Source organism: Branchiostoma lanceolatum, chromosome 11 (genome assembly GCF_035083965.1).
Source record: "Branchiostoma lanceolatum isolate klBraLanc5 chromosome 11, klBraLanc5.hap2, whole genome shotgun sequence".
NCBI classification, from domain to species: Eukaryota; Metazoa; Chordata; class Leptocardii; order Amphioxiformes; family Branchiostomatidae; genus Branchiostoma; species Branchiostoma lanceolatum.
In genome coordinates, this window is record NC_089732.1 from 3282289 (window position 1) to 3308472 (window position 26184).

At 42.2% G+C, this 26184-nt stretch overlaps 3 protein-coding genes across 3 annotated transcripts; 1 reads left to right on the forward strand and 2 right to left on the reverse strand.

Annotated features, from left to right (window-relative positions):
- The first annotated feature begins 10221 nt into the window (after positions 1-10221).
- LOC136445113 (G-protein coupled receptor 54-like) lies at positions 10222-14352 on the forward strand. Its single transcript, XM_066442973.1, has 5 exons — positions 10222-10548; positions 11087-11222; positions 11798-12051; positions 12957-13091; positions 14030-14352. The coding sequence occupies exons 1-5, from the start codon at positions 10222-10224 to the stop codon at positions 14318-14320; spliced, it is 1143 nt and encodes a 380-aa protein (XP_066299070.1). The 3' UTR covers positions 14321-14352.
- Positions 14353-18327: 3975 nt separating this feature from the next.
- Positions 18328-19932, reverse strand: LOC136445327 (trimethyllysine dioxygenase, mitochondrial-like). Its single transcript, XM_066443285.1, has 2 exons — positions 19803-19932; positions 18328-19444 (listed from the first exon to the last, which is right to left on the reverse strand). The coding sequence occupies exons 1-2, from the start codon at positions 19894-19896 to the stop codon at positions 19308-19310; spliced, it is 231 nt and encodes a 76-aa protein (XP_066299382.1). The 5' UTR covers positions 19897-19932; the 3' UTR covers positions 18328-19307.
- Positions 19922-22943, reverse strand: LOC136445114 (trimethyllysine dioxygenase, mitochondrial-like). The gene is made up of 6 exons (XM_066442975.1): positions 22631-22943; positions 22371-22480; positions 21626-21879; positions 21003-21151; positions 20282-20516; positions 19922-19936 (listed from the first exon to the last, which is right to left on the reverse strand). The coding sequence occupies exons 1-6, from the start codon at positions 22936-22938 to the stop codon at positions 19922-19924; spliced, it is 1071 nt and encodes a 356-aa protein (XP_066299072.1). The 5' UTR covers positions 22939-22943.
- Positions 22944-26184: the final 3241 nt, after the last annotated feature.

Below are 26184 nucleotides of genomic sequence, written 5' to 3' on the forward strand. Positions count from 1 at the left end.
TGGAACATTAATTGACACCAAGTATGCAAATAAATTCCTTTTTCACATCATTAGTACAAAAGTGCCATAATCTTTCTGTAAGTGGTAAATGATTGGACTGTCAAAACTGTGACCTGTGTAAGTTAGTTAAAGGTGTACATAACCAAGTATATATCATGTAAATGTGGAGATCTTTGTCTTTGGCGTATCTTTTTCCTAGAAGTCTAACCTTCATCAACGCACCGGTAAACCTGCGTGGAGATTATAACCCCACTGCGCCCACTACCTACGCCAACACTTCCCGAGTTACATTGGGGCCAATGTATTTGCGCCAAAGTAAATCTGATTCGAGATTATGTATAATGCATAAGGCCATATGGTATAAGTAATGTTAAGGCTGAAGTCATTTATGTACTTAGTAAGCTAGAGAACCACCTGGTCACTGGATGTAAGTTTGACGTCATGCAAAGTTGCCTGATGGCCCGGAACGTTACAACATGGGCTGCTGATTTCTTTCAATAAGAAAACAACATCCAAAATAGTGAATTTGACCAAATAATGAGATCGATAAATGGCCATCCTATGGGCCTTGTACGGGGCCTACCCCAATGCTAGGTGCCGAAGTGCAGAGTTGTCGATACCTCGGCAACCGTTTGAAAGTGTGGGGAAAAATTGGCAGAGTTTCACATCTTCACTAATTTTGTTGTATCACTAAAAGAAAACCCAAGACGAAACGCCGAAATTTTGTTTTGTTTTTATAATCATTTGTAGTTTGTACCCTACACTCAAACATATTCGTCTCTCGTATTTCTCAATTGCACCGCACTATAATTTTCACCGCGTCGAAGCCAGTCACATTGCGGCCCTTAACTATAGAAATCCCCATAGGCCGAAAACTGTGTTCTGCTATCGTGCCAAAGTCGTGGCTAATTTTTTTTTGGGGGGGGGGGCATTGAGCATGGGCCCTTATGCCCTAATCATATTGCTTGTAAATTGTTCAGACGATGCATCTGTGAGCTCTAAATGACGTTTTCGGAATTTCGATTCTTAGGGATCGTCGACGATTTTCAGGAGTCAGCCAATGGTCGCTGTGCACCGAAACCCGTTCTTAACATCAGCGACTTGTTGCCGGTGATCTTTGAGGTCGCAGAGCTCGTTACCAGGTCACCTGTAGGTCCAGGTGTCGGGCGACCATAGACAGACTTATTGATGTTGACTTTCTTTGAAGTAACGTGTAATTCTGATATTGTTGCTCCTGTGGTAGCATGCGGGCTTGCCCTATCACGCAATTCCTAAGTTATCGGTATCTGCTTCGGTTTCCTTTTTTATGGGCTGTACCATACAAGATCGGGTGTGTCGACTTAAAATTCTAAAAAAAAACTGACAACCCTAGTGCAGATGTCACCGGCTAGTCTGTTCCCTTCACAACTTTGCGCATTGATGGTCGCCGAACCTTGAACGCGATCATGGACATTCCCTTGTGAAGGTGTAGGTTTGAGAACTACGTCACACCGTTCACACCTGCAGGTTCTGGCAGCTTGGTTCAGCTTCGGTGATGACGTCACGGCTTTAGCGGCTGTATCTCTGCTCTTGTAATGAGTAGATGTTCTACTATTCGTTTGGCAGTCTGTGCCTGACTTGGCTCGGCCGCAGGACGGTGTTGTAGACTGCCGGCGCAGTGGAGTGGGTGTACCAGATATATTGGCCAGCCAGCCTGGGACACTTCGCGTCAGCTGCTGTTTAATAACGACCCCAGCCAAAATTCGTGAGTACATTTTTTTAGCTATATGTGATCTCTCTTACTCCTTGTCTGTTGGCGGTGTTGCGATTTTGTTTCTACATGTATATCATTGTCATGACTACGCATACCATCGCAAACACAGTCTACACCATTTTCGCGGCCAAATTATGTATTTTTTCCTATTAACATCTAACGAAGTACAAGTCACGTACTCTCTTAGTAGAGGAGTGGGTCCGGCTGGATTTTGACGTGTTTTTAGGAGTTTTTGTCTGGCTTTCTATTTTGTCATGTTTTCTTTATGTATACGGGTTGGCGACATAAAGAAAACATGACAAAATAGAAAGCCCGACAAAAATGCCTAAACACGTCGAAAGACAGCCGGGACCATTCCTCTGCTTGGAGAGTACTAACGAAGTAGTAAAAGGAATAGTCCGGCGTATCATTGTTTTGAATTTTCTGAGAAGAAATCGGCATTTTGTATCTTATGCATGTCGTCGTAACTAATACAGTAAGTCTACGAATTAGTAGTATTTCATTCACAATATGGTTTTCCAGAAACCCCACAACAACGCTTATATGTACATACATTTGCATCTTCTATCAACTGTTTTAAACTATGCTACGGTCACATTTCCAAACCGGGGCCCGAAACGTTTGGCATGTATATCAACAGATATAGAAAACCTAAAAAACTTTAGCTGTGACCATAAGTTGTGTATATTTCTCGATAAAAATGTTTGTTTGTCCTTTCCGCAAACAGCCGGGACTGACCCTGGTTTGAAAATGTGACCATAGCATAAGCAGACATCAACCTGAAATATGGTACCGATACCTTTTAGTTTTTGTACAGGTTTTCCTAATGTCCTCCGTAAGTAATCGATTTTACACAGTATCTTTTTATGTAATATGCTAGCTTTAGGTTATTGCTTTTTTTTTCTTGTAGCATTTGAGATGATTGGATTATAGAATGTCAAAAGATTTCTAGAGCTCGCTCTCTCTGTGTCTGGCCATACACGCTTGAGGCACCCATAGGCTTTGAATTCAAAGGTTTGACTAGACTGACTTGATTCTCTTGGAGTGGAGGCGTAGCCTAGAGGCCTTTGTTGCGCGTTTATTTCTTGTATTCGTTGGCGCACGGTTTGAAGAACCTGTTTACTTTATGATTACAAAAAAAGCGAACATGCATAAGCAGGGTGAACAAACAAATCACCCTGAATTTCAGATGGTTCACTTACATCTCATTCTTCTTCGGATTACGAGCACAACTCCATTTAGTTGAAGGCTCTGGCGCGGTTTGGTGGTACGGGTACGTATGGAGGGGGTGGTCGCTGTGTTTGTTGTGGTGTGTTTTGGCTTTAGCTCCTCAAAGGGCAGGGGCGCTGCTCCCTGCCCGCCGCCCTGTACCTGGGTGTCGGCGAGTACCCGTTATGCTAGGGTCACATTTCCAAATCCGGGGCCCGGCCTGGCAGTCAAAACACAAAACGTACCCAAAATTATCTAAGAGCATAGCTTGTGCAAATTTATTGACAAACACTTTGATTTTTCGTTTCCGCAAACAGCCCGGCCGGGCCCCGGTTAGGAAATGTGACCCTAGCATAACTGGGTTTGTGAACTGCAACTGGGTACTGATGGCCTTTCTTAAAGCGATTACAACAAATATACATGTCACAAACAGTTATATACGATTAGTACAAAGCTATTCGGGGGCACGATTGTAGGCGAAGGAAACCACTGCTTCATCTTTTTTCATTGCAACAGCCCGTTGTTCAGGACCACAGCTTTATGTACAAACGACAGTTCTTGATCTTGATCGGGTACTGGACAACACCCCTTTGTTGGAGTAAAGCGCCCAGAGGCTACCAACTTCAACTTGCTGAAGATTTTGCAGCCTATAAGGTTGTAGTACCGATACCTTTTCGTGTTTGTACAGGTTTTCTTAATGTCCTACGTATGAAGTACATTTTACACAGTAGTTTTTTATGTAATCTGCTAGCTTTTAAGTTTTTTTTAAGGTTATTGTTATTTTCTTCTTTTCGCATTTGAGATGATTATTAGTTATTAGGAGACGTCAGAAGGTTTCCAGACCTCTCCCTCTTTATGTCCAAATACGCTGTAGGCACCAATAGACTTTAAATGCCAATTTTTGATTAGACTGACCTGTATCTCTAGTAGTGAGGGTCAGTTATTTCATCAATTTTGTGAAGCACGGTTGAAGCTGAGACACCCTTTTAACAACTGAGACATCTGTCCTTTGTAGTTGGGTAACTCTTATGAGTACTTAGCTAAAACAAACCCTTAGTGTCTGCCTGGCTCAAATATGAAAGGCCCATTTTGTAACATCATTTGGATCCAGAATGAATTAAAGATGTACCATAGAGAACAAAACATTTGCGTGAATGACATGTACACTTACTTTTTATCATATTTCCATCATTAATTCGCATTTCTGGTGCTTGTGAATCATAAGAAAATAAAAAATAACAATCTTCTATAAAAGGTCCTTGGATTTCTTAAAACCGCGGCAATTTGTGCTAACTCTCCTTGTAACATACTGTTAAGTGCACGTGACAGTTACACTAGGGTTGGCTAATTGATTAGATGCACTCCAGGCAAGCTACAAATCGGACCATTAATTGATAAAGGCACATGTCATCAAGAGCATATTCTTCAAAAACACCCATATCTTTCCACCTGAGAGTATGATATGATTAACAGATTAGTATATTTTTCGGACATCATCACACTTACTAAATATATAGGTTATTTTCCCTTTAGCAGCCAATAGGGGACCTCTCACCTCTAATTGCATCAAACCCCAATGTCCTTCACACGCTGTGTCTGCTTTAGGCTGTAAGAAAATGGCAGCTTTTATGAAATATCCCTTCTTCTCTTGATGCATCGTACACGTGTCGCAAATCACCTCCAGTAATAATTAGCACACTATAGAATAAAAGGTCTTTGCGCTGTGTCCTTCACAACTACAATCACCATTGTCAATTGAATCGGGCTTCTTTCCGCAAAGCCGTCTTTCATAGAGAACATAGCCTGGAGCCCCGCCTTGTTAGGGGGTAGCGACGTTAGGAGCGGACCAAAACTGAGGGACAAGGCGTGACTCCAGGCTAAGATTGATTTTAGAAAACATGAAAATAAGAAAAAGGTCTTAACAGTCATCTGCTGTGTGTGAATCCTATTTATCCATCGGCTCTTCTCATGTAGTTATGTAAGATAAAAAAAGATGTTCATCTTAAAGTCTGCTTTTTTCATAACCTGGCATCAGTCACCGCTGTCTCTCTGTATTGGCCCTACCCTGCTTCTGTCAACAGATATATTTCGGACTGGTGGCGGATATGGTTATCACGGAAATCAAGTGATGATGGGGACAAGGGTGTTTATATCTCACTCTTCTCACTTATCAATATAAACGTTCGCTGTATTTTCCCAAGACGTTAAATTTCGATAAGTTACCGGCGAAGGGCCCTGTCACACAAGTGCATATATTCAAGTGCGCATGAATTCCGCAGTAACAATTTCTTTGGTTTAAGTAAATTTTGCGGGGAGGAAGTTGTTTTCTACTTTGATCCACCTTGGAGCAGTCTAGTTATCAAACCAAAGAAATTCCTTTCATCGGCTGCAAACTTAACCTAAACCAAAAACATGTTAATACGCAAGTCATGCGGGCTTGTATATACGCACACGTGTGACAGGGGCTTAAGATGTACCTGGACCCGCCATGTTTGCTTTGGGCTGTACGGAAGTGAGTAACTTTTGTGAAATATCCTTTCTTCTCTTGATGCATCGTACGCGTGTCGCAAATAACCTCCCGTAATAATCAGCACTCTATGGAATAAAATGTCTTTGCGTTGCGTTAGCCCTACCCTGCCTCCAGCAACAGATTTATTTCGGACTGGTGGCGGATATGGTCATCACGGAAATGAAGTGATGATGGGGACAATAGTGATTATTTCGCACACTTCTCACTTATTGATACAAAAGTGTACTGTAAATTTGTAGTAACATGTAGTAACCGTAGTATGGCATTGTCATAAAACCATTGTAGACCACTTTCGCTGATCAAGAATGTGGAATTTGGAGAGAGAGTGAGAGAGTGTGTGTGAGAGAGAGAAGGAGAGAGAGAGATGAATAAATCATACACCCTACGCTAGTGTTGTCAATAACTGGGATAGGACTTGGGAGTCTACCTCTGGCAGACGTACGCCATATCCATCGCTTATTTCAATTCTATAAAAGTGTCCCATAGTCTACCATGGAGGTACCTAATAGAGTTGATTACCCTAAAGTCTATGTAGCTGCATCCTATAACTTTATACGTTTAATCTTAGACTTTCGAATCAGACTACTTACAGAGTTAGCACATCTTTTATTCCTTTTGTATCTGTATCCATCGAGTCGTACATGTAGAACCACCCTTCAGTGTAGCACACCGGATTCGCAAGAACCCGGAGCAGCTGGTTGTGTCTCACTAAACGACCTGTCACACCTAAACTCTGCAAATTGCTTTGCTATGATTTCATTTACTATGCTGTATGAAAAGACATACAGCCAGGGCTACCCAACTAGCCGGAGGCCAGTATAAAGGGCTAGCCCTGGCAAGGACATTTACAAACTAGAAAAAGGTGCAAATGTCATTTCAATTAGTCCCATTTTGGCGGCTCATTTCAACGCGAAACGGAGAAATTGTCGACATGTACATTTTGTCCATCTACGTAGCTGCGGAAAACAAGCATATATGGTTCATTTTTAAATCAAAGAAAGTCGTTGTGGAGCTACGAGTTTTAACCTTGTCGATTAGTTAAGGTTGAAACCTTTTCATGGTTTCTTCCGGGGTTTCTATACGTGTTAATGGTATTAATGGTATTAATTCTCACTTGTTTAGTGATGATGTTTAATGATAACGGTCGAACAGCTTAAGCCAAAATAACAAATCACTACACTTTGTGACTTAGATCCTGTCATCAGTTCATCCATAACTGTTTCTGTTAACTACGATCTTATAACACCGGTAATACCAGGGTCTTTTATATGTGAAGATGTTGATAATCCTGCTATCGGTTTTGTTCTGGTCGCTGTGACAACGATGGAACAGCTTAAGCCAAACTAACAAATCAAGCCACTTTGCGGCCCAGATATGTTCGTCAAATAGCGCTGACTTCAAACGCGTTTGACCAACAGGGTTGAGTTCACATTTCTCATGATCTACTGCGAAATAACATGAAACGCTAACAAGCTAAAAAGCCTTAATTCCTTACTTACTCGAGACCCAAAATAAACTGGGGTGTACCCCCTTGACTAGTAGAAATACGAAAACAAGTGGAGAATACATTGTTTCCCTTCGGGGGATTCACACGAGTGCGCGTATTCGTATGAGTCCGTACGAGTTCCAATTTGAAATTGTTTCTCTTAGGTAATAAAGTAGCTTCTTTCTTTCGAAAACCAGGCTGCACAACGGTGGGTCAAAGTAAAAGACAACTTCTTTCCGCAAAAATTACCTAAACCCCAAAGATGTCAATACGGAACTCAAACAGACTTGAATATACGCTCTCGCGCGAACCCCCCTTCAATATGAGCAAAATACGTACAATGGAAAAAACGCGCTAATTCCCATGTAGGTACAAACAACCATTCAAGACAGACAGATACTGAATGCTTTGGGCCGAATTTAGCATTCATTTCTTTAAACATTCAGACACAAGGGCTATTAGATTGTCTTCAAGTACCAGTGTTGCATATCAAACTTAATCCAACAAAGCCCAATGGAATAAACTTAAAAGGGACTGGATTCATCTTGATGTTCAAGCAGAATAACGTATTCAAACGCTAACTGTAAGGGATTCGGCGCGTGTGCGTCCTCGTGAGTCGTCGTGTGACATAATGGTTAGCAGGGTTTGGCCCAGAAAACGAAAATTCCTGGGTACGATCCCCTGACATGCCACAGAAGCGATTGCTATCTCCTTGAAGACCATATTTTCATGAATACAAAATCAACCAAACTTCCTAAAATTTCGTAACAGAATATAACGAAAAATGAGCCATTTATGATCCTTCCTCAGTAGTTATCCCCAATACAGACCCTTGTGCGATGGGAATGGTACCGACCTTAATAATTAATGAAGATCGAGGACAATATTGGCTCAAAGCAATTAATAGAAGAATTAAATTGCTAGCTAAGGCTGAAAATTGAAAACTATTCAGACACACAATGCAAACATTATTTCAAGATCAGTTCTAGATTTCCTAACATCGCTCCATTTTCCCGAAGGCACTTTTTTCAAATCAATTTTCACAAAAACGCATGAATTCTTACACTATTCAGCCATCATCATCATCATCTCCCCGCTTTTCATTCACACCGAGACGGTCCGTCACTTTCAGCCATGTTGTAATTTGATATCGATGTCATTGACGTCATTTTTCTGTATTTATTTATATCTAAGACACAATATTTGTGATTTTTTTTCAATGTTCAATGTCAATAAAATGATACTTTCCGACATCGAAGGTCTCTGAAATGTTAACTGGTTATTGACCCTAGTAAGAACTCTTAACAGAAAGGTATTTGATATTCAATGGTATCAATATTCCAAGATATGTGCCTCCAATATGCTTTCCAGGAAACTTTCAATTTGGCCTCCCTATAAAGTAAATGTTTGACAGGTGGAAAGTATCCAGAAACGCATTGCAAAACTGATCTTTAAGATCAAGCCAAGATTTCTTAACATTGCCCCAGTTGAAGTTTTCCCCTTCAGTTGCTGGCGACATGATATATATTTTTCATTTATTCATTTATTGCAAGCTCATGCCAAAAGGCTAATTGCAGAAAAACAAGTACATGGAGAATACATGGGAATCGATATAGTTATCTAGTCTACTGTGAAAGTTCTATGTTAGCTCTGGTTGACTATGGTTGGGTTTGACTTCTTTTTTGAAGACAGTGGAAAATGAACTGACCCACGTTTTGAATCATAAGTGGGTTGGTTGATTTTAGTAGTAAGATGGATTTTTGTAAATTATTCCAATGGAGAAAGCTAGGAGAATATATGGAAGCTGTTCTCCTTAATTCGTTTCTTTCGGCGTCATAAAGACGACATTGGCAAATAGAATGTATTTCATTTTCCACTGCGTTCATTGTACAAATCTTACACATATATATTGCATCTGGCTGTAAATTGTCCGGAGGGTACTCGAGGAATTATCAAAATATTGTTGCTGAAGATGGCGATTGCTGTCTAGTCCTTGTCCAAGTTCAAGGTCAAATTGCCAATACAACTATTTTCCTGGATTCAGAAAAATAGCATCTGCAGAACCAAAACACTTGTTATGTATTTACACATATTCTTTCACTCATTTAGGCACCGGTGCAATGGCCTAGTGGATAGAGTGTTCGCCTTGCATACGGTAGGTCGTGAGTTCGAACCCCGGCCGGGTCATACCAAAGACTTTAATGGTACATACTGCTTTCTCTGCTTAGCACTCAGCATTTGGGAAGGAGTATGGTAGTTAAACACACACCACTACCAGTGGACTAGCCCCCCGCTGTAGAGATAAAGTTGTGTGGCCCAGGGCTACCGTAACGGAGATGGGCGCCGCCTTATGCACCAACTGGTGCGGGGAGGACTTTAACTTTAACTAACTTTCACTCATTTGAGCGTCTTGTCAAACATTTTATCTTCCATGATGTACAAGTGACTGCGAAAATAGAAGTTGAGTACAACTTGAGTCCCCCGTCATTTTGTCTTTGTCTATCTATTTCATGTTTTCTTTGAATAATAGAAAAAAGAACACTTTCCTCTGCTGTTGAGACCTATGATAAAAAGAGGACCCGACAGGTAACTACTTCAAAAGTTGACGACTGTATCCCGGAGCGGCTTTCAATTAGATATTATATCAAACGTCGCCATTGCACCGAAACATGCAATTGTACACTTACATTTTCATAACAACCCAAGTAGCGAGGCATAGCAACGCCGCCAACAGAACGCAGCAAAGATTTATTGTCCTCAAGTAAAGCTCGGACCCAAAATCGATTTTCACCAAAAACACATTGATTCCTACACTTTCAGCCATGTTGGTATTTAATATCATTTTCCTTGAGCGCGATGTCATCTTGTCTGTATTTGTTATATCTCACCCATACTATAGGTTTGGTCATATTGCTTTCTTTTCCTTTTTCTTCTCCTGTCAAATCTTCAAAGGGCTTCCTCTCAGTCTTCCCTGGGCGAAATTTGGTATACAGGTAGAGTTAGTTGTTGATAGCAACGATACGCTTTGTTTTAAGCTAGTTGAACATGTACTCAGTTGCCCATTTTGCCTTTCTTAGAATGTCATCGACGTTGCTTTGGGGGATATGCGTCATTGCGTCTTATTCTTTAAGTATATCTTTATTGCCTGTGAACAGATGTTCCAATTTTGCTTACTAGCATGACTCGATTTTTGCTTTTTTCCATGTCACATCAGACTTCTCGACGGACGTCATTGGCGGGAACATGACGTCACAGAACGACACCGGCCCTTCCAACGGAACGGAAGGGGCCTCTGACGTCATGTCGATGGGTCTTTCGTGGAAGGATTACGTCCCACCAATCATCTTTGCCCTGATTTTCCTGGTGGGAGTAACGGGTAACGTATTAGTTATCTATGTGGTGGCCTTCTTCAAAAAGATGCGCACCATCACCACTTGCTACATGGTCAACCTGGCGGTGACAGACCTCGCCTTCCTGCTGTGCTGCGTGCCCGTCACCGCGGTCAACTACCTGACGACGTCTTACGTCTTCGGTGAGGCCATGTGCAAGTTCGTCAGCTACATGATGCAGGTGACTATCTTCTTACATCAGCTAATTACTCACTTACTCTTACTTACTGCGTAATTGGTTGACCTATTAAAAGTAATATATTTCAATCAATGAATCAATCAATCAATCAATAGAACGCAGTGGAAAGGTGCACATGAGTTCCGCATTAACAATTTTTTTTGGTTTAAATAATTTTGCATCGTTATGCAGTCTGGTTTTCCAACCAAAGAAATAACTTCTTCGGCTGCAAACTTAACCTAAACCAAAAACATGTAAATACGCAACCCATGCGGACTTGTATATACGCACAAGTGTGACAGGGGCTTAAGGCATAGGAAACTTAAAGTGTATACGTGGACCACAAGTTCAGGCAATCCTGTACAATCGTCCGCCTTTATATTATAACCATCTGGCCAGTGTGAACACTTTTTGGTGGTTCTTTGAATAAGTTTTCCCATTGGCACAAGCATTTAGAATTTTGTCTATAGTGACCACCTACAAACACACGTTGTCTTATTGCAGTGTTTTTCGACGTTCTGTCCAACAACGTTTCTCTTAGGTGACTGTCCAGGCAACCTGTTTAAGTCTGGCCTTGCTCAGCCTTGACCGCTACTGTGCCATCCTATACCCGTACAAGTCCCTGTCCTTCCGGCGGAAGAAAGTGGCCATCATCGGCAACATCATCGTCTGGATTGGTAACCTGCATTTGTACTTCTTGGCAAGACATGGACAAAAATAGTTAGCCTGAGACAAAGATGAGAGAGGCAGACTTATGATCAGTACAGTAAGGCACCTGTCGGTATGCGTAGGATGATACGCATAAATGATGGAGACTGGAACGATGCTTGGATGGTACCCAGTACACACACACACACACACACACACACACACACACGCACACATATAAACCCACCCACTCTCACACAGAGACTCACAGACACACACATACACACACACACACACACGCACACGCCGTCACACGCACACACACACAGACACATATATATATATACGCACACACACACACGGTCATGGTAAAATGCATTTACAGTTACAGTGATATAATGTGGCATGTTACTTATCACGTCTACAATCATAATGAATAATTTATACTGGCATGTTAAGGTTCAACTTCTTTTAGCTTCTAAAAACAGTTGTAGGTGCAAGGGCAGATGAAGCTCATGATGATAATGGTTAATGTAATTCAATAACATTAGGAATATTATTTCTCCTGTGCTATTATCAACCGAGCTCTTGTTTTCATCCATAGCCTCGTTCATCATGACCCTGCCGACGGCCCTGTATTACCGTCTGGTAACCTACAAATGGAATGGAGAAAGTCTGAAGATCTGCCGACCAATGTACCCCTCAGAGGCCTGGGCGATAGGCTATAGGATCTACTCGATGCTGTTCATGTACTTCTTCCCATTGCTTATCTTCTTATTCACGTGCTCAGCCATCGTCTACCGCCTCTACAACCGCTTCCAGCCGAGCACACAGACGTCTGACGCCCAGGGGAAAAAGGTATCTTAGCTTGAAAGTTCGTCTGTGTTGGTAGAAATAATTCTGAAACAAGTTTTAACTGTAATTTCCAAGACAAGAATTGGACTTACCCAACTTTTCGACTGTACGACAAATCAAGGAGCCGTTTACACCAGGGCCCTACAACGATCCCTTAACTGAGACGCCGGGCGCCACAGACTTTCCACTACTTATGATCCACTGCTCGCGGAGTCACGCGTGCTATCTGCATAACGTGACGTCATCCCAGCGGTGGATTGCTCACAAAAACTGGTGTCGTACAGTCGAATATTTGGGTAAGTCCAATTCTTGTGTTTGTATCTATTAAGCACAGGCTGTGGCCTCCATAGCAGACTCTCTGGGCCTTTTTGTAGGCTTTTGCTGATGACTTCTTTTTGTACTGGTTCGTTTGGAAGTGTTTGGAACGGAAGAAGAGGAAAGAGAAGAAACGTAGCCAAAACAATATGTTTTCCTTCGTGATCAGGTTGGAGAATGACTGAATAGCAAAGTTCTTTTATTCACAACCAAGTATTTGCATGAGCAACGTTTCGATGACTGTCTGCCTTCTTCATCTTCGTCATCGAAACGTTGGCTTATGTAGATACTTGTTTTTGAATAAAAGAACTTTGCTTTAAGATATGTTTTCCTAATCTCCAAGCAGATCCACACCGGGCGCGAAAATCGTATGTGCTAGCCAGAGAAGGTCCAGTCAGCCAGAGTGGGTCCAAACCAGAGAGGGTCCAGTCAGCCCGGTCTGATTGGACCCTCTCTGGCTGACTGGACCTTCTCTGGCTAGCACATACGATTTTCGCGCCCGGTGTGGATCTGCTTGGAGATTAATGTTTTCCTTCTGTGAATGTGAACATAACGATGCCATCTGTGATCTAAATATCCCATTTGTTCAACAGAACAGGAAGTCTGCGGTTTTGGTGATCGGCGTAGTGGCGGTCTTCGCTGCCTGCTGGCTTCCCAACCATGCCATCAACCTCTGGTTCCTGCTGGGCTCGAAGAAGGAGCTATCAAATGCAATGTTCTGGATCAAGGTAGGTTAAAACATTCCTGAATAATTTCATCAGTTTGGAAAATCAATGGATTTTATTAATTAATCAATGTATTTATTGGTTTGGCTGTTAAGTTATCAATGGATAATGAGGTTCTTGATTCACAAGGTTCTATATAAAATCAACAGCCAATGTTTCGGCGGCCGTCTGTCACTTACCTCAGGGTAATCAGTCAATTGATCAAAATTATTTATTGATAAAAAAGAATCGCAGCCAGCGGCTGAATTGTGCCTTCCGAACATAAAGTATATATTACACTTGATTTACACATAAGATATCACAAATTCAAACGTATTTACAATAGTATGAAAACAATACATCACTTACAAATAAACAAAGGTTCAATATCAGTTATAGACACGGCAGAAGGTCCGAGACGGCGATATTAGCAACTTTAATAGAAGCTCTCACAACGACAGAACCATAACCAAGATGGCGGATGGGTACCATGTGGGCACTTGACCTTTACATCATAACATTACGTCATAACATTAATCAAACACAAATGCCGTGGAAGACGAAATTCACTTTATTTCAAACTGTTCATGTCATGATATTGCACGAAATGAGTTGTCTATTCAGACCACTAAAATCTATCCGAATTTCTCTAAGCTTACAGACAAAGAAAAGACTATTCTTCTTTTAACTACCAAAACCCCACAAATTATAGAAAAGGTGGGACATTACGTCTTCCATTGCTTACAAAAGAGAAGTCAAACCCTTCACTAGTCACTAGTTATAGACGAGTACGTTTGTATAGTCTAGTCTAGTCTAGCCTCTTTTATACCTATTTTTTCCCTGTTACATGTATTTTATGTATGTTGTGTGCAATTAGCCCTTGGGCAGGAATTTGCAATAAACTTATTATTAACATAATATATGTGACGCAAACAAACAAAGTACCCCCTGTCGTTCCGTAGGTGGCTGCGCTGATTCTCACCTACGCGAACTCCGCCACCAATCCGTTCATCTACGCCATGGTGGGGGACGACTTCCGCTCCTGTCTCAAGAGCACCTTCTGCGGGGCCAAGGAGACGCAAGGCGCCACCTTGAGAACGCGTTCGAATCCTCATGTCCCCCCGGCCCCACCTGTGAGCACAGGGCGCCCCCTTCGCGTCCCTGCAAAGCTGGAGAACAGCCCAGCTCTTTCTCACATCCACGTGATGACAGTCCCCCCATTCATGATCATAGAAGCAGAGACTGCAGTGTAAAGGTGTTGCGTATTTGTAAACGCAATGAATTCACTATGTTGTATCATTACACGTTCGTTCTCATTTAAATGTACACATTTTATAACTTCCGTTACCGTTTGAAGTAAGACGTTCCTAACATTAGGATATGTTAACGTCTTACTTCAAACGGTAACGGAAGTTACGAAATGTGTACATTTAAATGAGTGCCCATCTGAGTAATGAGGCTGTTGTAACGCGCTCGATGCGCCTCCTCGAACACGGGACCCCCATTTTAAGTCTCATCCGAAAGACTTCCAAATGGCTTCAACAATGTTTATACACCTTCCCGGATTCGAACCGGGGTCCCCCAGTTACCAATTGAGCTACAGGGATCTTATTTTGAGACCTCAGACCTGAAAAAAAAAATCCAGTTCATTTTTTTAAAGGAAGTTTATAGACTGGCTTATTGGAAAGAACTGCTACTGCCTGTTGCCGATTACGATTTTATGTATAGTTTATCAAATATCATCAGCCTGACACTACAACACTAACTAAAAAAATCGAGTATGACAAAGTAAATTCCTATCATTTATAAAGTTATTGCAAAATATAGTGCAATCGGATAACGTTAATGACATATCCCCCTTGTTAGGAGAGCTAGGACTAGCTCAAGGCCCTTTATTGATTTTGTGATCCGAATGAAAGTCAAATTATCAATAATAATGAAGGTTGCTCGAAAGTTAATCTATTATTCCTTCAAAATCTACACATTCAGTAGTAATTTCTGACAAAAGAACAAGTACGATCCACCCAAATATTTAGTCTATCTATTGGTGTTGTTTTAACTCGCCATATTGTTCTTATGTGCCCTTAGTTTATTTCAATACAGTGATTGGATACAAGGCTCGACTTGGAGGTCAAAAAGTTGTGGGTTTTTTTTCAGACTGACAGGAAGTGGTACAACTACATGTAGTCATTTACAGACATTCCAGGTCATGGGGTCAATGGAAGAGGCTACTAATTTACGGGGATGTATTTTTTGTCCTGTTTACCAGTGATGTATTTTCCATATACTAGTCTTGCTCACCGTTAAATTACAGGAAGTATCCAATGGCCATTTGTATTGTTATTCCTAACCTTCCTAGCATAATTGTTGAAACTACAAGAAAACTGAATGTTTGATGGTGGTTAGGCGGTTTTGGAGCTATCTATTTTTAGCCTGTGTACGTGTGTCACAGAGTGAAAGTATAGGGTACCCAGTACATGATATTGACTAATGGCTGACGTAGTTATGAGTCTAATACTAGCAAGATAATAAAGGACGCCATGTATCAAAAGAAACCCAAGCAATATTAGGGCCCAAAAATCGGATTTTGAAAGTCAATTCATTTAGTCATTTCTATACATGATCAGTTCAAACAACACTATCACAATGTATAGCAACGTCCATGTTGCAAAAATACGACGTTGTTGTGATGTGAAAACTCACTGAAATTTTTTGTAGGCTCGCAAAACTAAGGGTATCATTCTACGGCAAGATTTTGCGCGGTCTTAAAATGCTCAAAGTATGAAGTTATTACGCAAATGTGCTAAACAAAGTTAGTAAATGTCACTACCATAAAGATTTCAGCATTTTTTTCATTTCCATCTTTTGGACCTTAATATTGCTTTGGTAGCCTTTAACCACTCTCTACCTCGGTCCCGTTGCACGCTGATCCCATATACTCAATATATAGTGCCATTAGGATGGCGTGTATCAGTTTTGACAATCAGGCCTGATACGGCTGGCTATAGGGATTAAACTTCTTGTACTATGTTTGATGAGAATAGCACACCAAGCACGTAAAAGACAGTACCGTGACTAAGTACAAAAAGGCTGTGCCGTGACTAAGTACAAAACTGATGTGTAATGTCTTTTGTCGTTTAAATGTAGTCTCCAACCAGACCCAATGGATTGCAAAGACCGTATCCAACTGGAAGAAGGAGCAGACCCAATGGATTGCAAAGACCGTATCCAACTGGAAGAAGGAGCTTGTAATGCAATCCAAGCGTACTTCCTCTGCCAGTTTGATATGGTCTTTATGCAACCTATAGATCTGCTTGGAGATTAGTTTAAATGATCATACGCTACAACGGATATGCGGAAAATGTACATATTTGTTTCTGTTAACAGTGTATGTCATGGATGAACCAAATAGGAACAAACAAACTCGAAAAAAGCAGAGCGTCACGAGATAAATAACATGATTTCATGCATGGGAAATTAGTTTGTTGAACATGAGTTGTAAAAATCAGATATGAAATGTATAATAGTTGTGTGGCTTCAAATTGTAATAACGTAACGATGAGTATGAATCACGGAGTGTGATGTATTTTGATGTTCACTATTATTCCATGTTCACTATTATTCTCTCTAGGTAAGTATTCTTCATACGAGCAGATGATGATGATGATGATGGTGAAGATGATAATGATGATTATGATGACGACAATGACGATAATAACGATGAAGAAGATGATGATGATGACAATGATAATGATAACGACAATGACGATGTTAATGATCATGACGATGATTATGACAATTGTGATGATAATAATGATGGTGATGATGATGATAATGATAAGGACGATGATAATGACGATGATTATGACGATTGTAATGATAATAATGATGGTGATGATGATAATGATAAGGACGATGATAATGACGATGATTATGACGATTGTGATGATATAATGATGGTGATGATGATGATAATGATAAGGACGATGACGATGATTATGACGATTGTGATGATAATAATGATGGTGATGATGATGATAATGATAAGGACGATGACGATGATTATGACGATTGTGATGATGATAATGATAATGATAATGATGATGATAATGACGATGATTATAACGATTGCGATGATATAATGATGGTGATGATGATGATAATGATAAGGACGATGATAATGACGATGATTATGACGATTGTGATGATGATAATGATGGTGATGATGATGATAATGATAAGGACGATGATAATGACGATGATTATGACGATTGTGATGATGATAATGATGGTGATGATGATGATAATGATGAGGGCGATGATAATGACGATGGTTATGATGATTATGATGATGATAATGATGATGTAAGTACTCTGTACTGATATAACTATGGCAGTATGGTTGAATGTAGTCTATCCTATCTGCACTCATATTGGCAGTGTCATTGACGTTACAAAAGCGACAATAAAGATGATGAAAATGACGACATTGTGTGTGGGTCGTGAAGTTATGCAATGTGCATAAAGGCTGACTGTCGTGAGAATGCCGAGGTCGAGCAGGGCCTTGCAGGGATCGGAGGGGGCGCAACGGACAGCAACAAATAAAAAAATATCATGGAAATCCGTTGTTCCTTTGTTCAGTTATTCTCCTAATTTTCACAATAACGCCCCTGCAGTTCCAGAGCAAGCTGCTGGGGGGCCCAAACCTACACCACTCTTTTATTACATCACAAGCTATCTGCCACCCAAAAATCAAGACCATAGCACGTCCAGGTCAAAATATACAAAAATTGAAATTCTGCTGCAGTACCAAGGTCACATACCAGGGGGCCCAAAATCGACCTTGAATTTCGGCTTCACAACACCCGCCCACATACCAAATATCATCGTAATCTATCCAGAGGTTCTTGAGTTATGCTGACTACAATAGTCCGGAAACACACACAGACATACAGACACACACACAGACAGACACACAGACACACCAAAAACAATATCTCCATTTTTTATGGAGATAACAAGATGGGGATGTCGTTTAGCACCTACCTATGGTGCAATGGCCTTGTGGGTAGAGTGTTCGCCTTGCACTCGGTAGGTCGTGAGTTCAATCCCCGACCGGCGAGTCAAGCCAAAGACTTTTAAAATGGTACATACTTCTTTCTCTGCTCAACACTCTGTTATGTTTCTACTCGCTATTATGGGAGCTTCAAGAAGAGACAACTGAACCGGTGGAGTGTTGGATGTAGACTGGCTTTAAGGAGGGCCTGCATGCCCCTTTTACGTAGAGCGTAATCGGCCGTTTTAATTTTACGTAGAGCGTTACCGACCACTCCATAATATAGCGTAGAGCGTAGGGGGGCTTTCTGAATTTAGCGTAGAGCGTAGAGAGGCTTCCTGAATTTAGCGTATTACTGTTAGTAGTAGGTAGCCGGGTTAGGGGTTATAGCAGGGGACTGTACTTTATATATACTGAGGTATGGTATATCACTTCACAACACACTCAACATTTGGGAAAGAGTATGGAAGTTAAACACCAACCATTACAGTAGACTAGCCTTCTGTTGTAGTTATTGCACATAGTAGTGTGGCCGAAGGGATACTTAAAAAACGAAAATGGGCGCCGCCCTATGCACCTTCTGGTGCTGGAGGACTTTAACTAACTTAACTTTTTAGCTATGGAAACTGCTATAGGGTCCAATCAATACACAAGTATAGTTATGTGCCATCCAAGTCGAGTTACAAAGCTCTACAGGCACTTCCGTGTAGGTGCCTTCCTGAAATGTTAGTAAGTTCATGTTGATTTGATTATATGGATGACATCCTCGCGCGCATCAATTTTCGCCCATGTCCACCCAAAAAAAATTTCTACCATACTGTAAATCATACAGAGCAGCTATAAAACGAGCAAATATATGCTGTAAATGGCAAAAAGATATTTCTGAAAACGGATACTAAAAGTCTATAATACCAAACTCAGAAAGAAGATGTGAAAGACCAAAAATGAAGAATCCATTCTCTGTGTGTTAAGTCATCTGTTCATTGACAAGCGTCCTGACCACGTAGATTTCGCAATGAAGGCAACTTTTTGAAAATCATTTCTTTATTCGCACGCTCGTATCGGTTTTAGGGGTTTCCATGACCATGTAATCAAATCAACATGGCCTTATGTCAAAAACGAATGGCTAAAAATCTCGTGAAAGTTAAGTCAGCGTCTTTCTCAGATGACCTTCAGCGTCTTTCTCAGATGACCTTCAGGATCCTCGCCTTGCTGAAGAAGTCATCCCTCGGCATGTAGTAGCCGCCGAGCTTCCGTTGTCCTCCTTGGTAGGCTGACCGGCCGTGCAGCACCCGCCAGTTATAAATCAGCAGAATTTGACCTGAAACATACAAAAGGAAGGAATCTATTTGACTGAGATATTGGGATAGCCCTGGATATGTATTTTCTGCAACATCTAGGATTGATTCAGACTGAGTTGTCAGTTCAACTTTCTTTGAAAAATCAAACCATCTAAACTATGATATGTTGACATCCATTTTTAGCCTTCCTGCTAATTCTGGACAGGAGCTAAAAGGTCGTACAAGACTCTCGCAGAATCATGTTACCTGTAAAATTGAAATGATAAAATGTTTTGACCTTTTAAAAGAATATTATTCAATCATTATTTTGTCAACGTGTACAAGGGGAACGACAAAATTGATTTTAATATTCCTGATTGCTGGTGACAGTGTAGTTACCTGGTTTGAGTTGGAACCAGTACTCGTTGGAGGGATCCCGGATATACTTAGTGAAGTTCCTCAGTGCAGCGTGCCAGCGGCCCACATCCTCCATCGGTATGGTGTCCAGAACAGCTCGGTCATACAGGCAGTACCTGAATGGATCGAGATCAGAGTCATTTTTAAACAAGTTGGCAGATATCTCCGTGTCCAGGACAAAAAATACAACAACCGGAAGTTCTGCTGCAGTACCAACGTCACATACCAGGAGGCCCAAAATCAATATCGAGCATTGTGTTTCCAACACCTACCCACATACAAAATATCATCACAATCCATCAAGAGCTTCTCAAGTAATAACTCGGAATAAACACACATACAAAAAACCGGGAAAGAGATTTGCAAGTAACCCCAAACCTTATCATCATCAGTTCCTTTCGAGACCCGGTCTTCAACCTCTGCTAGAAAATTAATGTAGGTAAAAGAGATTTGCTAGTAACCCCAAACCTCATCATCTTGAGTTCCCTGCGAGAGCCAGGCTCCAGCTCGACTACCGGCCCCGCCCCTGTGGTGTGTAGGAAAGGCTCCAAGAAGTGGTGCGGGACCGGCAGAGACGACAGGACAGCGAACCCCTCCGGGTCGTCCTGCCGCAGCTTCTCTGCAGCGTGGAAGCCGTCAACAAGCAGCGAGGTTCCTCCGGAGTCCCCCTCTTCCAGCATTTGGGTCACTATCAAGCTGAAGAAAAGGAATGGGCATCATCATCATTGATGAAAAAAGCACTGTTTACTGAGTTGTGAATTGTGAACAATGGGGTCATGTTTTAGTTAAGTTAAAAGAGTACTCTCCTGCTTGACAAAACGCTTTGAAGCGTTTTTGTCCAGCAGGAGAAAAAAAACAGCCGGACCCATTCCTCTGCTCGGAGAGTAAGACGTTTCCCCAGACTCAGACGTTAACACATGATAGTATTTGTATTCGTAATAAGTACCAGTATCAGAGAACGTTTTGCATTTCGCACTTACTCTTATATCCCACCGCTGCCACCAATTGTTATGTAGAGATAACAAGGCTAGGAGAGACACAGCCGCACACACGGAGATGGACTTCAGACTGACTCCGGACCGCATGACCGGAGGTTTATTAATCAGGGACAGTGCCCTAACTCGTCCCAGATGTCAATTGTGTCATCCCCCCATATTTGGTGAATACTACAATACTACGTACCCTGTCGGCTCATTAAAGTGTGTGTTGTCCGTGTGCACGGGAAGAGCCGCAGTAGTGTACCCTGTGTCGTGCCTCTCAAAGTCGCTGGTTACAAACCAGTGCTTACCAAAGAACGTCTCCCGGACGTGACTGATCCTTTCCGCAACAGCCTGGTGATTTGGAAATAAGAATATAATTTATAGACAACTCTTCTCATTTTAAGGATTTTTTAATGAAATTATACTTAAGTTGTTCTTGAGACAGATAATTAGGAAAAAGATGCTGTTTTGCTGACTTAAAAAAAATGATCTTTTATCTGCATTTCCGTCTACCGTCACACTTGTGCGTATATTCAGTCGTATAAGTTGCGTTTCCGGTTCGAAAACCAGACTACACAACGGTGGGTCAAAGTTAAAAATAACGTCTTTGCCGCAAACTTTACCTCAGACAAAAAATATCAATACGCAACTCATACGGACTTTAACATGAATGTTCTTACCTCAATATTATACAAAGGTAACAAGATTGTCCTCAAATGTAGTTTACGGGCAGCTATATCAGAGCAACTTCTGTGTTATATTGAAAGACACAACTTCTCACAATCAGTCAATATAGAACCAACCATCTATAAAAACACTACCAACCAATGTTGCTTCCATTGTTACAGGAGCTTCTTCCACAAAGGCAAATCCGTATTTCATCAGAGTGTGCAGCACCTTAGCCAGCTGCCGGTCGTCTGCCAGGTAGTCCTTGTACAGAACCCTGGGCGGGGGAGAGGCTGTCAGGGCAGCGGCGTTCCACAGGAAGGGCTCCAGGGTCCCGAGAACGTGCTTTTTGCCCTCATAAGTGTTGCTAAGCAACCAGTCCAGGCCGTACTCTGATTGGTGGCCATCCGGCCCTGAAGAGAGAGAGAGAACAAACAAAAAACATTCGTAAGGTATTATGTGATGTAATGATATATGTCGATAGATTCATCAGGGCTTGAATTATGTAATCCGTATCTCTGTTATATTTTGTATGAGCCTTCCCTCTTCCCGCATGACCTCAATGAAAAGCGACCTGCAGGCCGATTTGAGCTCCTCATGAATAGATAAAGGTTCAAACAAACAAAGTATCACTATCCGAAAATGAAGGAAACGGGGCATAAGAAAAACATAGGTTAAAGATATGTTAAAGATCTGCTGCCCCTATGGTAGCCGTGGCGACTAACGAAGGGTGTTTTTGCTTGATATTACAATACAGTGTATGTAATATCAAGCAAAAACACCCTTCGTTAGTCGCCACGGCTACCCCTATGGCTGCTGAATAGCTATGGGAATGGTGAGGTGAGGTGAGGTGAAGTGAAAGATCTATTTCTATTGTTTTCACGATCATTCCGGCAGTACTTACAAGTGATTCCAAGAGTCACCTCTTCTACGGTTACATTTACCGGCTGGATGTTGGGGTCAATCGTGACAGAGTCCACCACGTGTTCGCCGGTCAGATGGTTGACTCCTGTCCTGCAGATAAAGGTAAAAGTAAAGCAGTCATCCTGTAAAAAGTAAAGCAGTAAAAGTGAAGCATGCATGGTGCTTTTTCAAGTAGATATAGAACAGTCGGTGCGCGTACTTGTTCGTTGGAACAAAGTTTGAGTTGCAAAAGATTCTCACCTGCAATGGTCCCTGAGCCAGACGTAGTTCAGCATGAGCTTGACCCCTTTATATTTCAGGATCAAGTGGTCCTCAAACTCCAGAAACTCGGCCGTAGGGACGGGAGCCTCAGCAGCCCTCGTCTCTCTCTCCTCACCTGGAAAAGTGCTACAGAAGCTCCTGCTTGCAGTTGGAGCCAGCCACCCTGGAAGCTTCCCGTCTTGCAGACGTGCACTTTGCGACGCCAGAAGACCAGCTGCAGACTTTCGGGCTGCGGACAGGCCCTGTGAAATCCTGCCCGAGAAACCTGCCAACCTTCTGAGATACATGGTGAAGTGGAGACTTTGAGATCGTTCTGATACAATTTATTCCTGTAACAGAGGATACGTTTTGACGCTACTGAAACTTTTTTACTTAATAGCGCACACAGACACGCACCAAACACCCAAGGATTGACGTGTTCAAAAATTCGTATTTCCCGAGAACCATAGTAGAATGGAACTCGTTGTCATCAAGTACTGTAGGAGCTTCATCACTAAGTAGCTTTAAAGAACGGTTGCAGTCAGATATGCAAAGACTAGGTGTAACAGACCGTTCGGTGTAATATGACCAGCTGCTGCCGCGCCGCGTGCCTGCGAAGCTGGTGTGTTACGCCTGATGGCGGTTATACCGGCTATATAGATATAGATATAGAAACACACACACGCACACACACACACGCACACACACACACACACACACACAGACACACATACGTGACACACAGACACAGACACAGACACACACACACACACACATACACACACAGGCAATTTGCATCTAGTTATGTGCTTCTCTGTAGTACCTTAGCTTAACCTACATGGCAAAACTAATACCGTCCATTCTTGACATATAGGCTCCCAGAGCTTACGACCGACGGAAACGCCCATGCGGCTCTAAAAGGCTATTCATTACCCAGCCTTGTCTAGACACCACCTCTCCCTGGCGCATGGCCAAATGTGTTGTAAATCTGGCACACAGGTACACACACACCCTCCTCCCAACGTAGGGAATTACAAGGTAAACGTGGCGCAAATGACGATATTCGGCCAGATCTGAAAGGTAGAAACCCCTCCTGTTTCCACTAGCATAACACTAGTCCACTGAAACGAAAATATCCCACAGAAAAAAGAAAAAGAAGAAAAGCTGTAATATGCCGATGGATTACTGGTCCCACCTCTGGACTTGGCTTGATCATGATATCATATCCAGTCAAGAAGAGAGTTTTCTTCCCCCTTAGAAAGTCCCCTACCGTGATGTTCCTTATAAAGTTAAATCAGATTGAACAACAACAAAGAATACCTCTAAATGAAGTCCCCAATCATGCACTTGCCTTGTCTCACTTGCGATACAATCTCAAGCCTTGATATACCGGTTTGGTGACCCCAAGCACAGATTTTGCTTGCGGCATTTTTTGCGGTTATCTGATGGCGGGCATTGCTACCTCAATGATTAATAGAGGCGTTGTTTTATATATGTATGTGTGTGTCTCTGTTAGTGTCACGGTGTGTATCAGTGTGTGTGTGTGTGTGTGTGTGTGTGTGTGTGTGTGTGTGTGTGTGTGTGTGTTTGTGTGTGTTTGTCTGTCAGTCTGTTTGTGTTTTCGGATATTTGTTCCCCACTGTTACATTACTTAAAAACCTATGGATGGATTATGATTATATCTGCTAAGTAGTAGGTTTTAAGAATACGAAGGCCGGGGTCAAGTTTGGGCCTCCTGACGGCTTTCCTGGGTACTACAGTATGTCTGCCAGACAACGAGGTCCCCAAAATTCTAAACGAAATCTACTGTGGCCGACAGGTACAATGAACAACACACACCTACTTTGGGTGCGTCAAAGTAGTTGCGTGCGTACCCAAACTAGGTGTGTCCGCACCCAAAGTAGGATGCCCTGGTTCTTGAAGACAAGGATGCGATGTTTTGTTTTCAAGATTTGAACAAAAACGCCTCTGCAGTTCCAGAGTAAGCTGCTAGGTTCTCAAACCTACACCAATTCTTCCTTACATGAAAAGCTATCTAGAACAGTTACCACCAAAAATCAAGAACATAGCATGTCCAGGACAAAAGATACAAAAACCGGAAATTTTGCTGCAGTACCAAGTCGCACAACAGGGGGCCAAAATGGACCTTGACCTTTATCTTCCCAAGGAGGTTAAAACAGATCTTCCCAAGTCCACACACCAAATATTACAATCCGTCTAGAGGTTCTAAAGTCATGACCATAGATATCCGTAAACACAAACACACACACACACACACACACACACACACACACACACACACACACACACACACACACACACACACACACACACACACACACACACACACACACACACACACAAACACACTCATTCTAATGGAGATAAAAAGGGTTTGAGTCAGGGAATATTGGTTATGAGGCTTTTGCGTTAGATCATTACATATGACCAAGGATCAGATCTGACCGATTAAACCTCCTTGCCGCAAGCAAGTCATTACTCGGATTTCTATATTTTCCTAAATCCCCCCGGTAGTTAAGTGGCATCTCCCAGTTTCAAGATGGCGGTGATCAGCTGGTTGCTAAGATGGTAGCGGTGAAAGTCGTGTTGCGTCGATGTCGATGGTCTCACTTCTCATGAATGTAGCATTATTCTCCAGAATGGCTGCCAAGGAGTTCTACAAACTCACGCCGATCAAGATGAGTACCAAGTCTGTTTATACTTTTGTTGAGTACATCGATCAAGAACTGCTTTTGCTTCTGGAACTAGCGCTAGTGTGATAGTTTAGTGAACTTTTAGGTGTTACCGTAACGTGCTTTGGCGCACGTAGCGCTCTGCTCTGTCGCACGAAGCGCTCTGCTCTGTCGCACGAAGCGCTCTGCTCTGTCGCACGAAGCGCTCTGCTCTGTCGCACGTAGCGCTCTGCTCTGTCGCACGTAGCGCTCTGCTCTGTCGCACGTAGCGCTCTGCTCTGTCGCACCTAGCGCTCTGCCCTGTCGCACGAAGCGCTCTGCCCTGTCGCACGTAGCGCTCTGCCCTGTCGCACGTAGCTCTCTGCCCTGTCGCACGTAGCGCTCTGCCCTGTCGCACGAAGCGCTCTGTTCTGTCGAACGTTACGCTTTGGGGTTGGTGGAAAAACTCGTCCGTGAGTCTGGATAGAGGAAAAACCTGTCCAGTCTGGGTAGGGAGTGGAAAAAATTGTCCCCACCTCTTTTCTTCGTGTGGTTGCGTCCCCTGGCAGAAAGTGATAGAATTGCAAGCAGTAATGGTATGCTCCGTTTATCCCTATAGCTAGATGAACCGCGCTGATCGTCTACATGGGGGTCGGCATACAAATGCCAATTTCATTTGCCAAATGGAAACCTATGTCATACAAGCTGGGGCCAATTAGGTACTCTCCAAGCAGAGGTTAGGCTCCGGCTTGCTACACTGCCAAGTGTTATGATAAACAAGAAACAACTGCCTGGACATAAATGGAAACTGGTTAAAGAAATTGTTATTCTTGGAAAAGAGGGTATCAAACACCTTAACACACATATAAGCACCAGAATTAT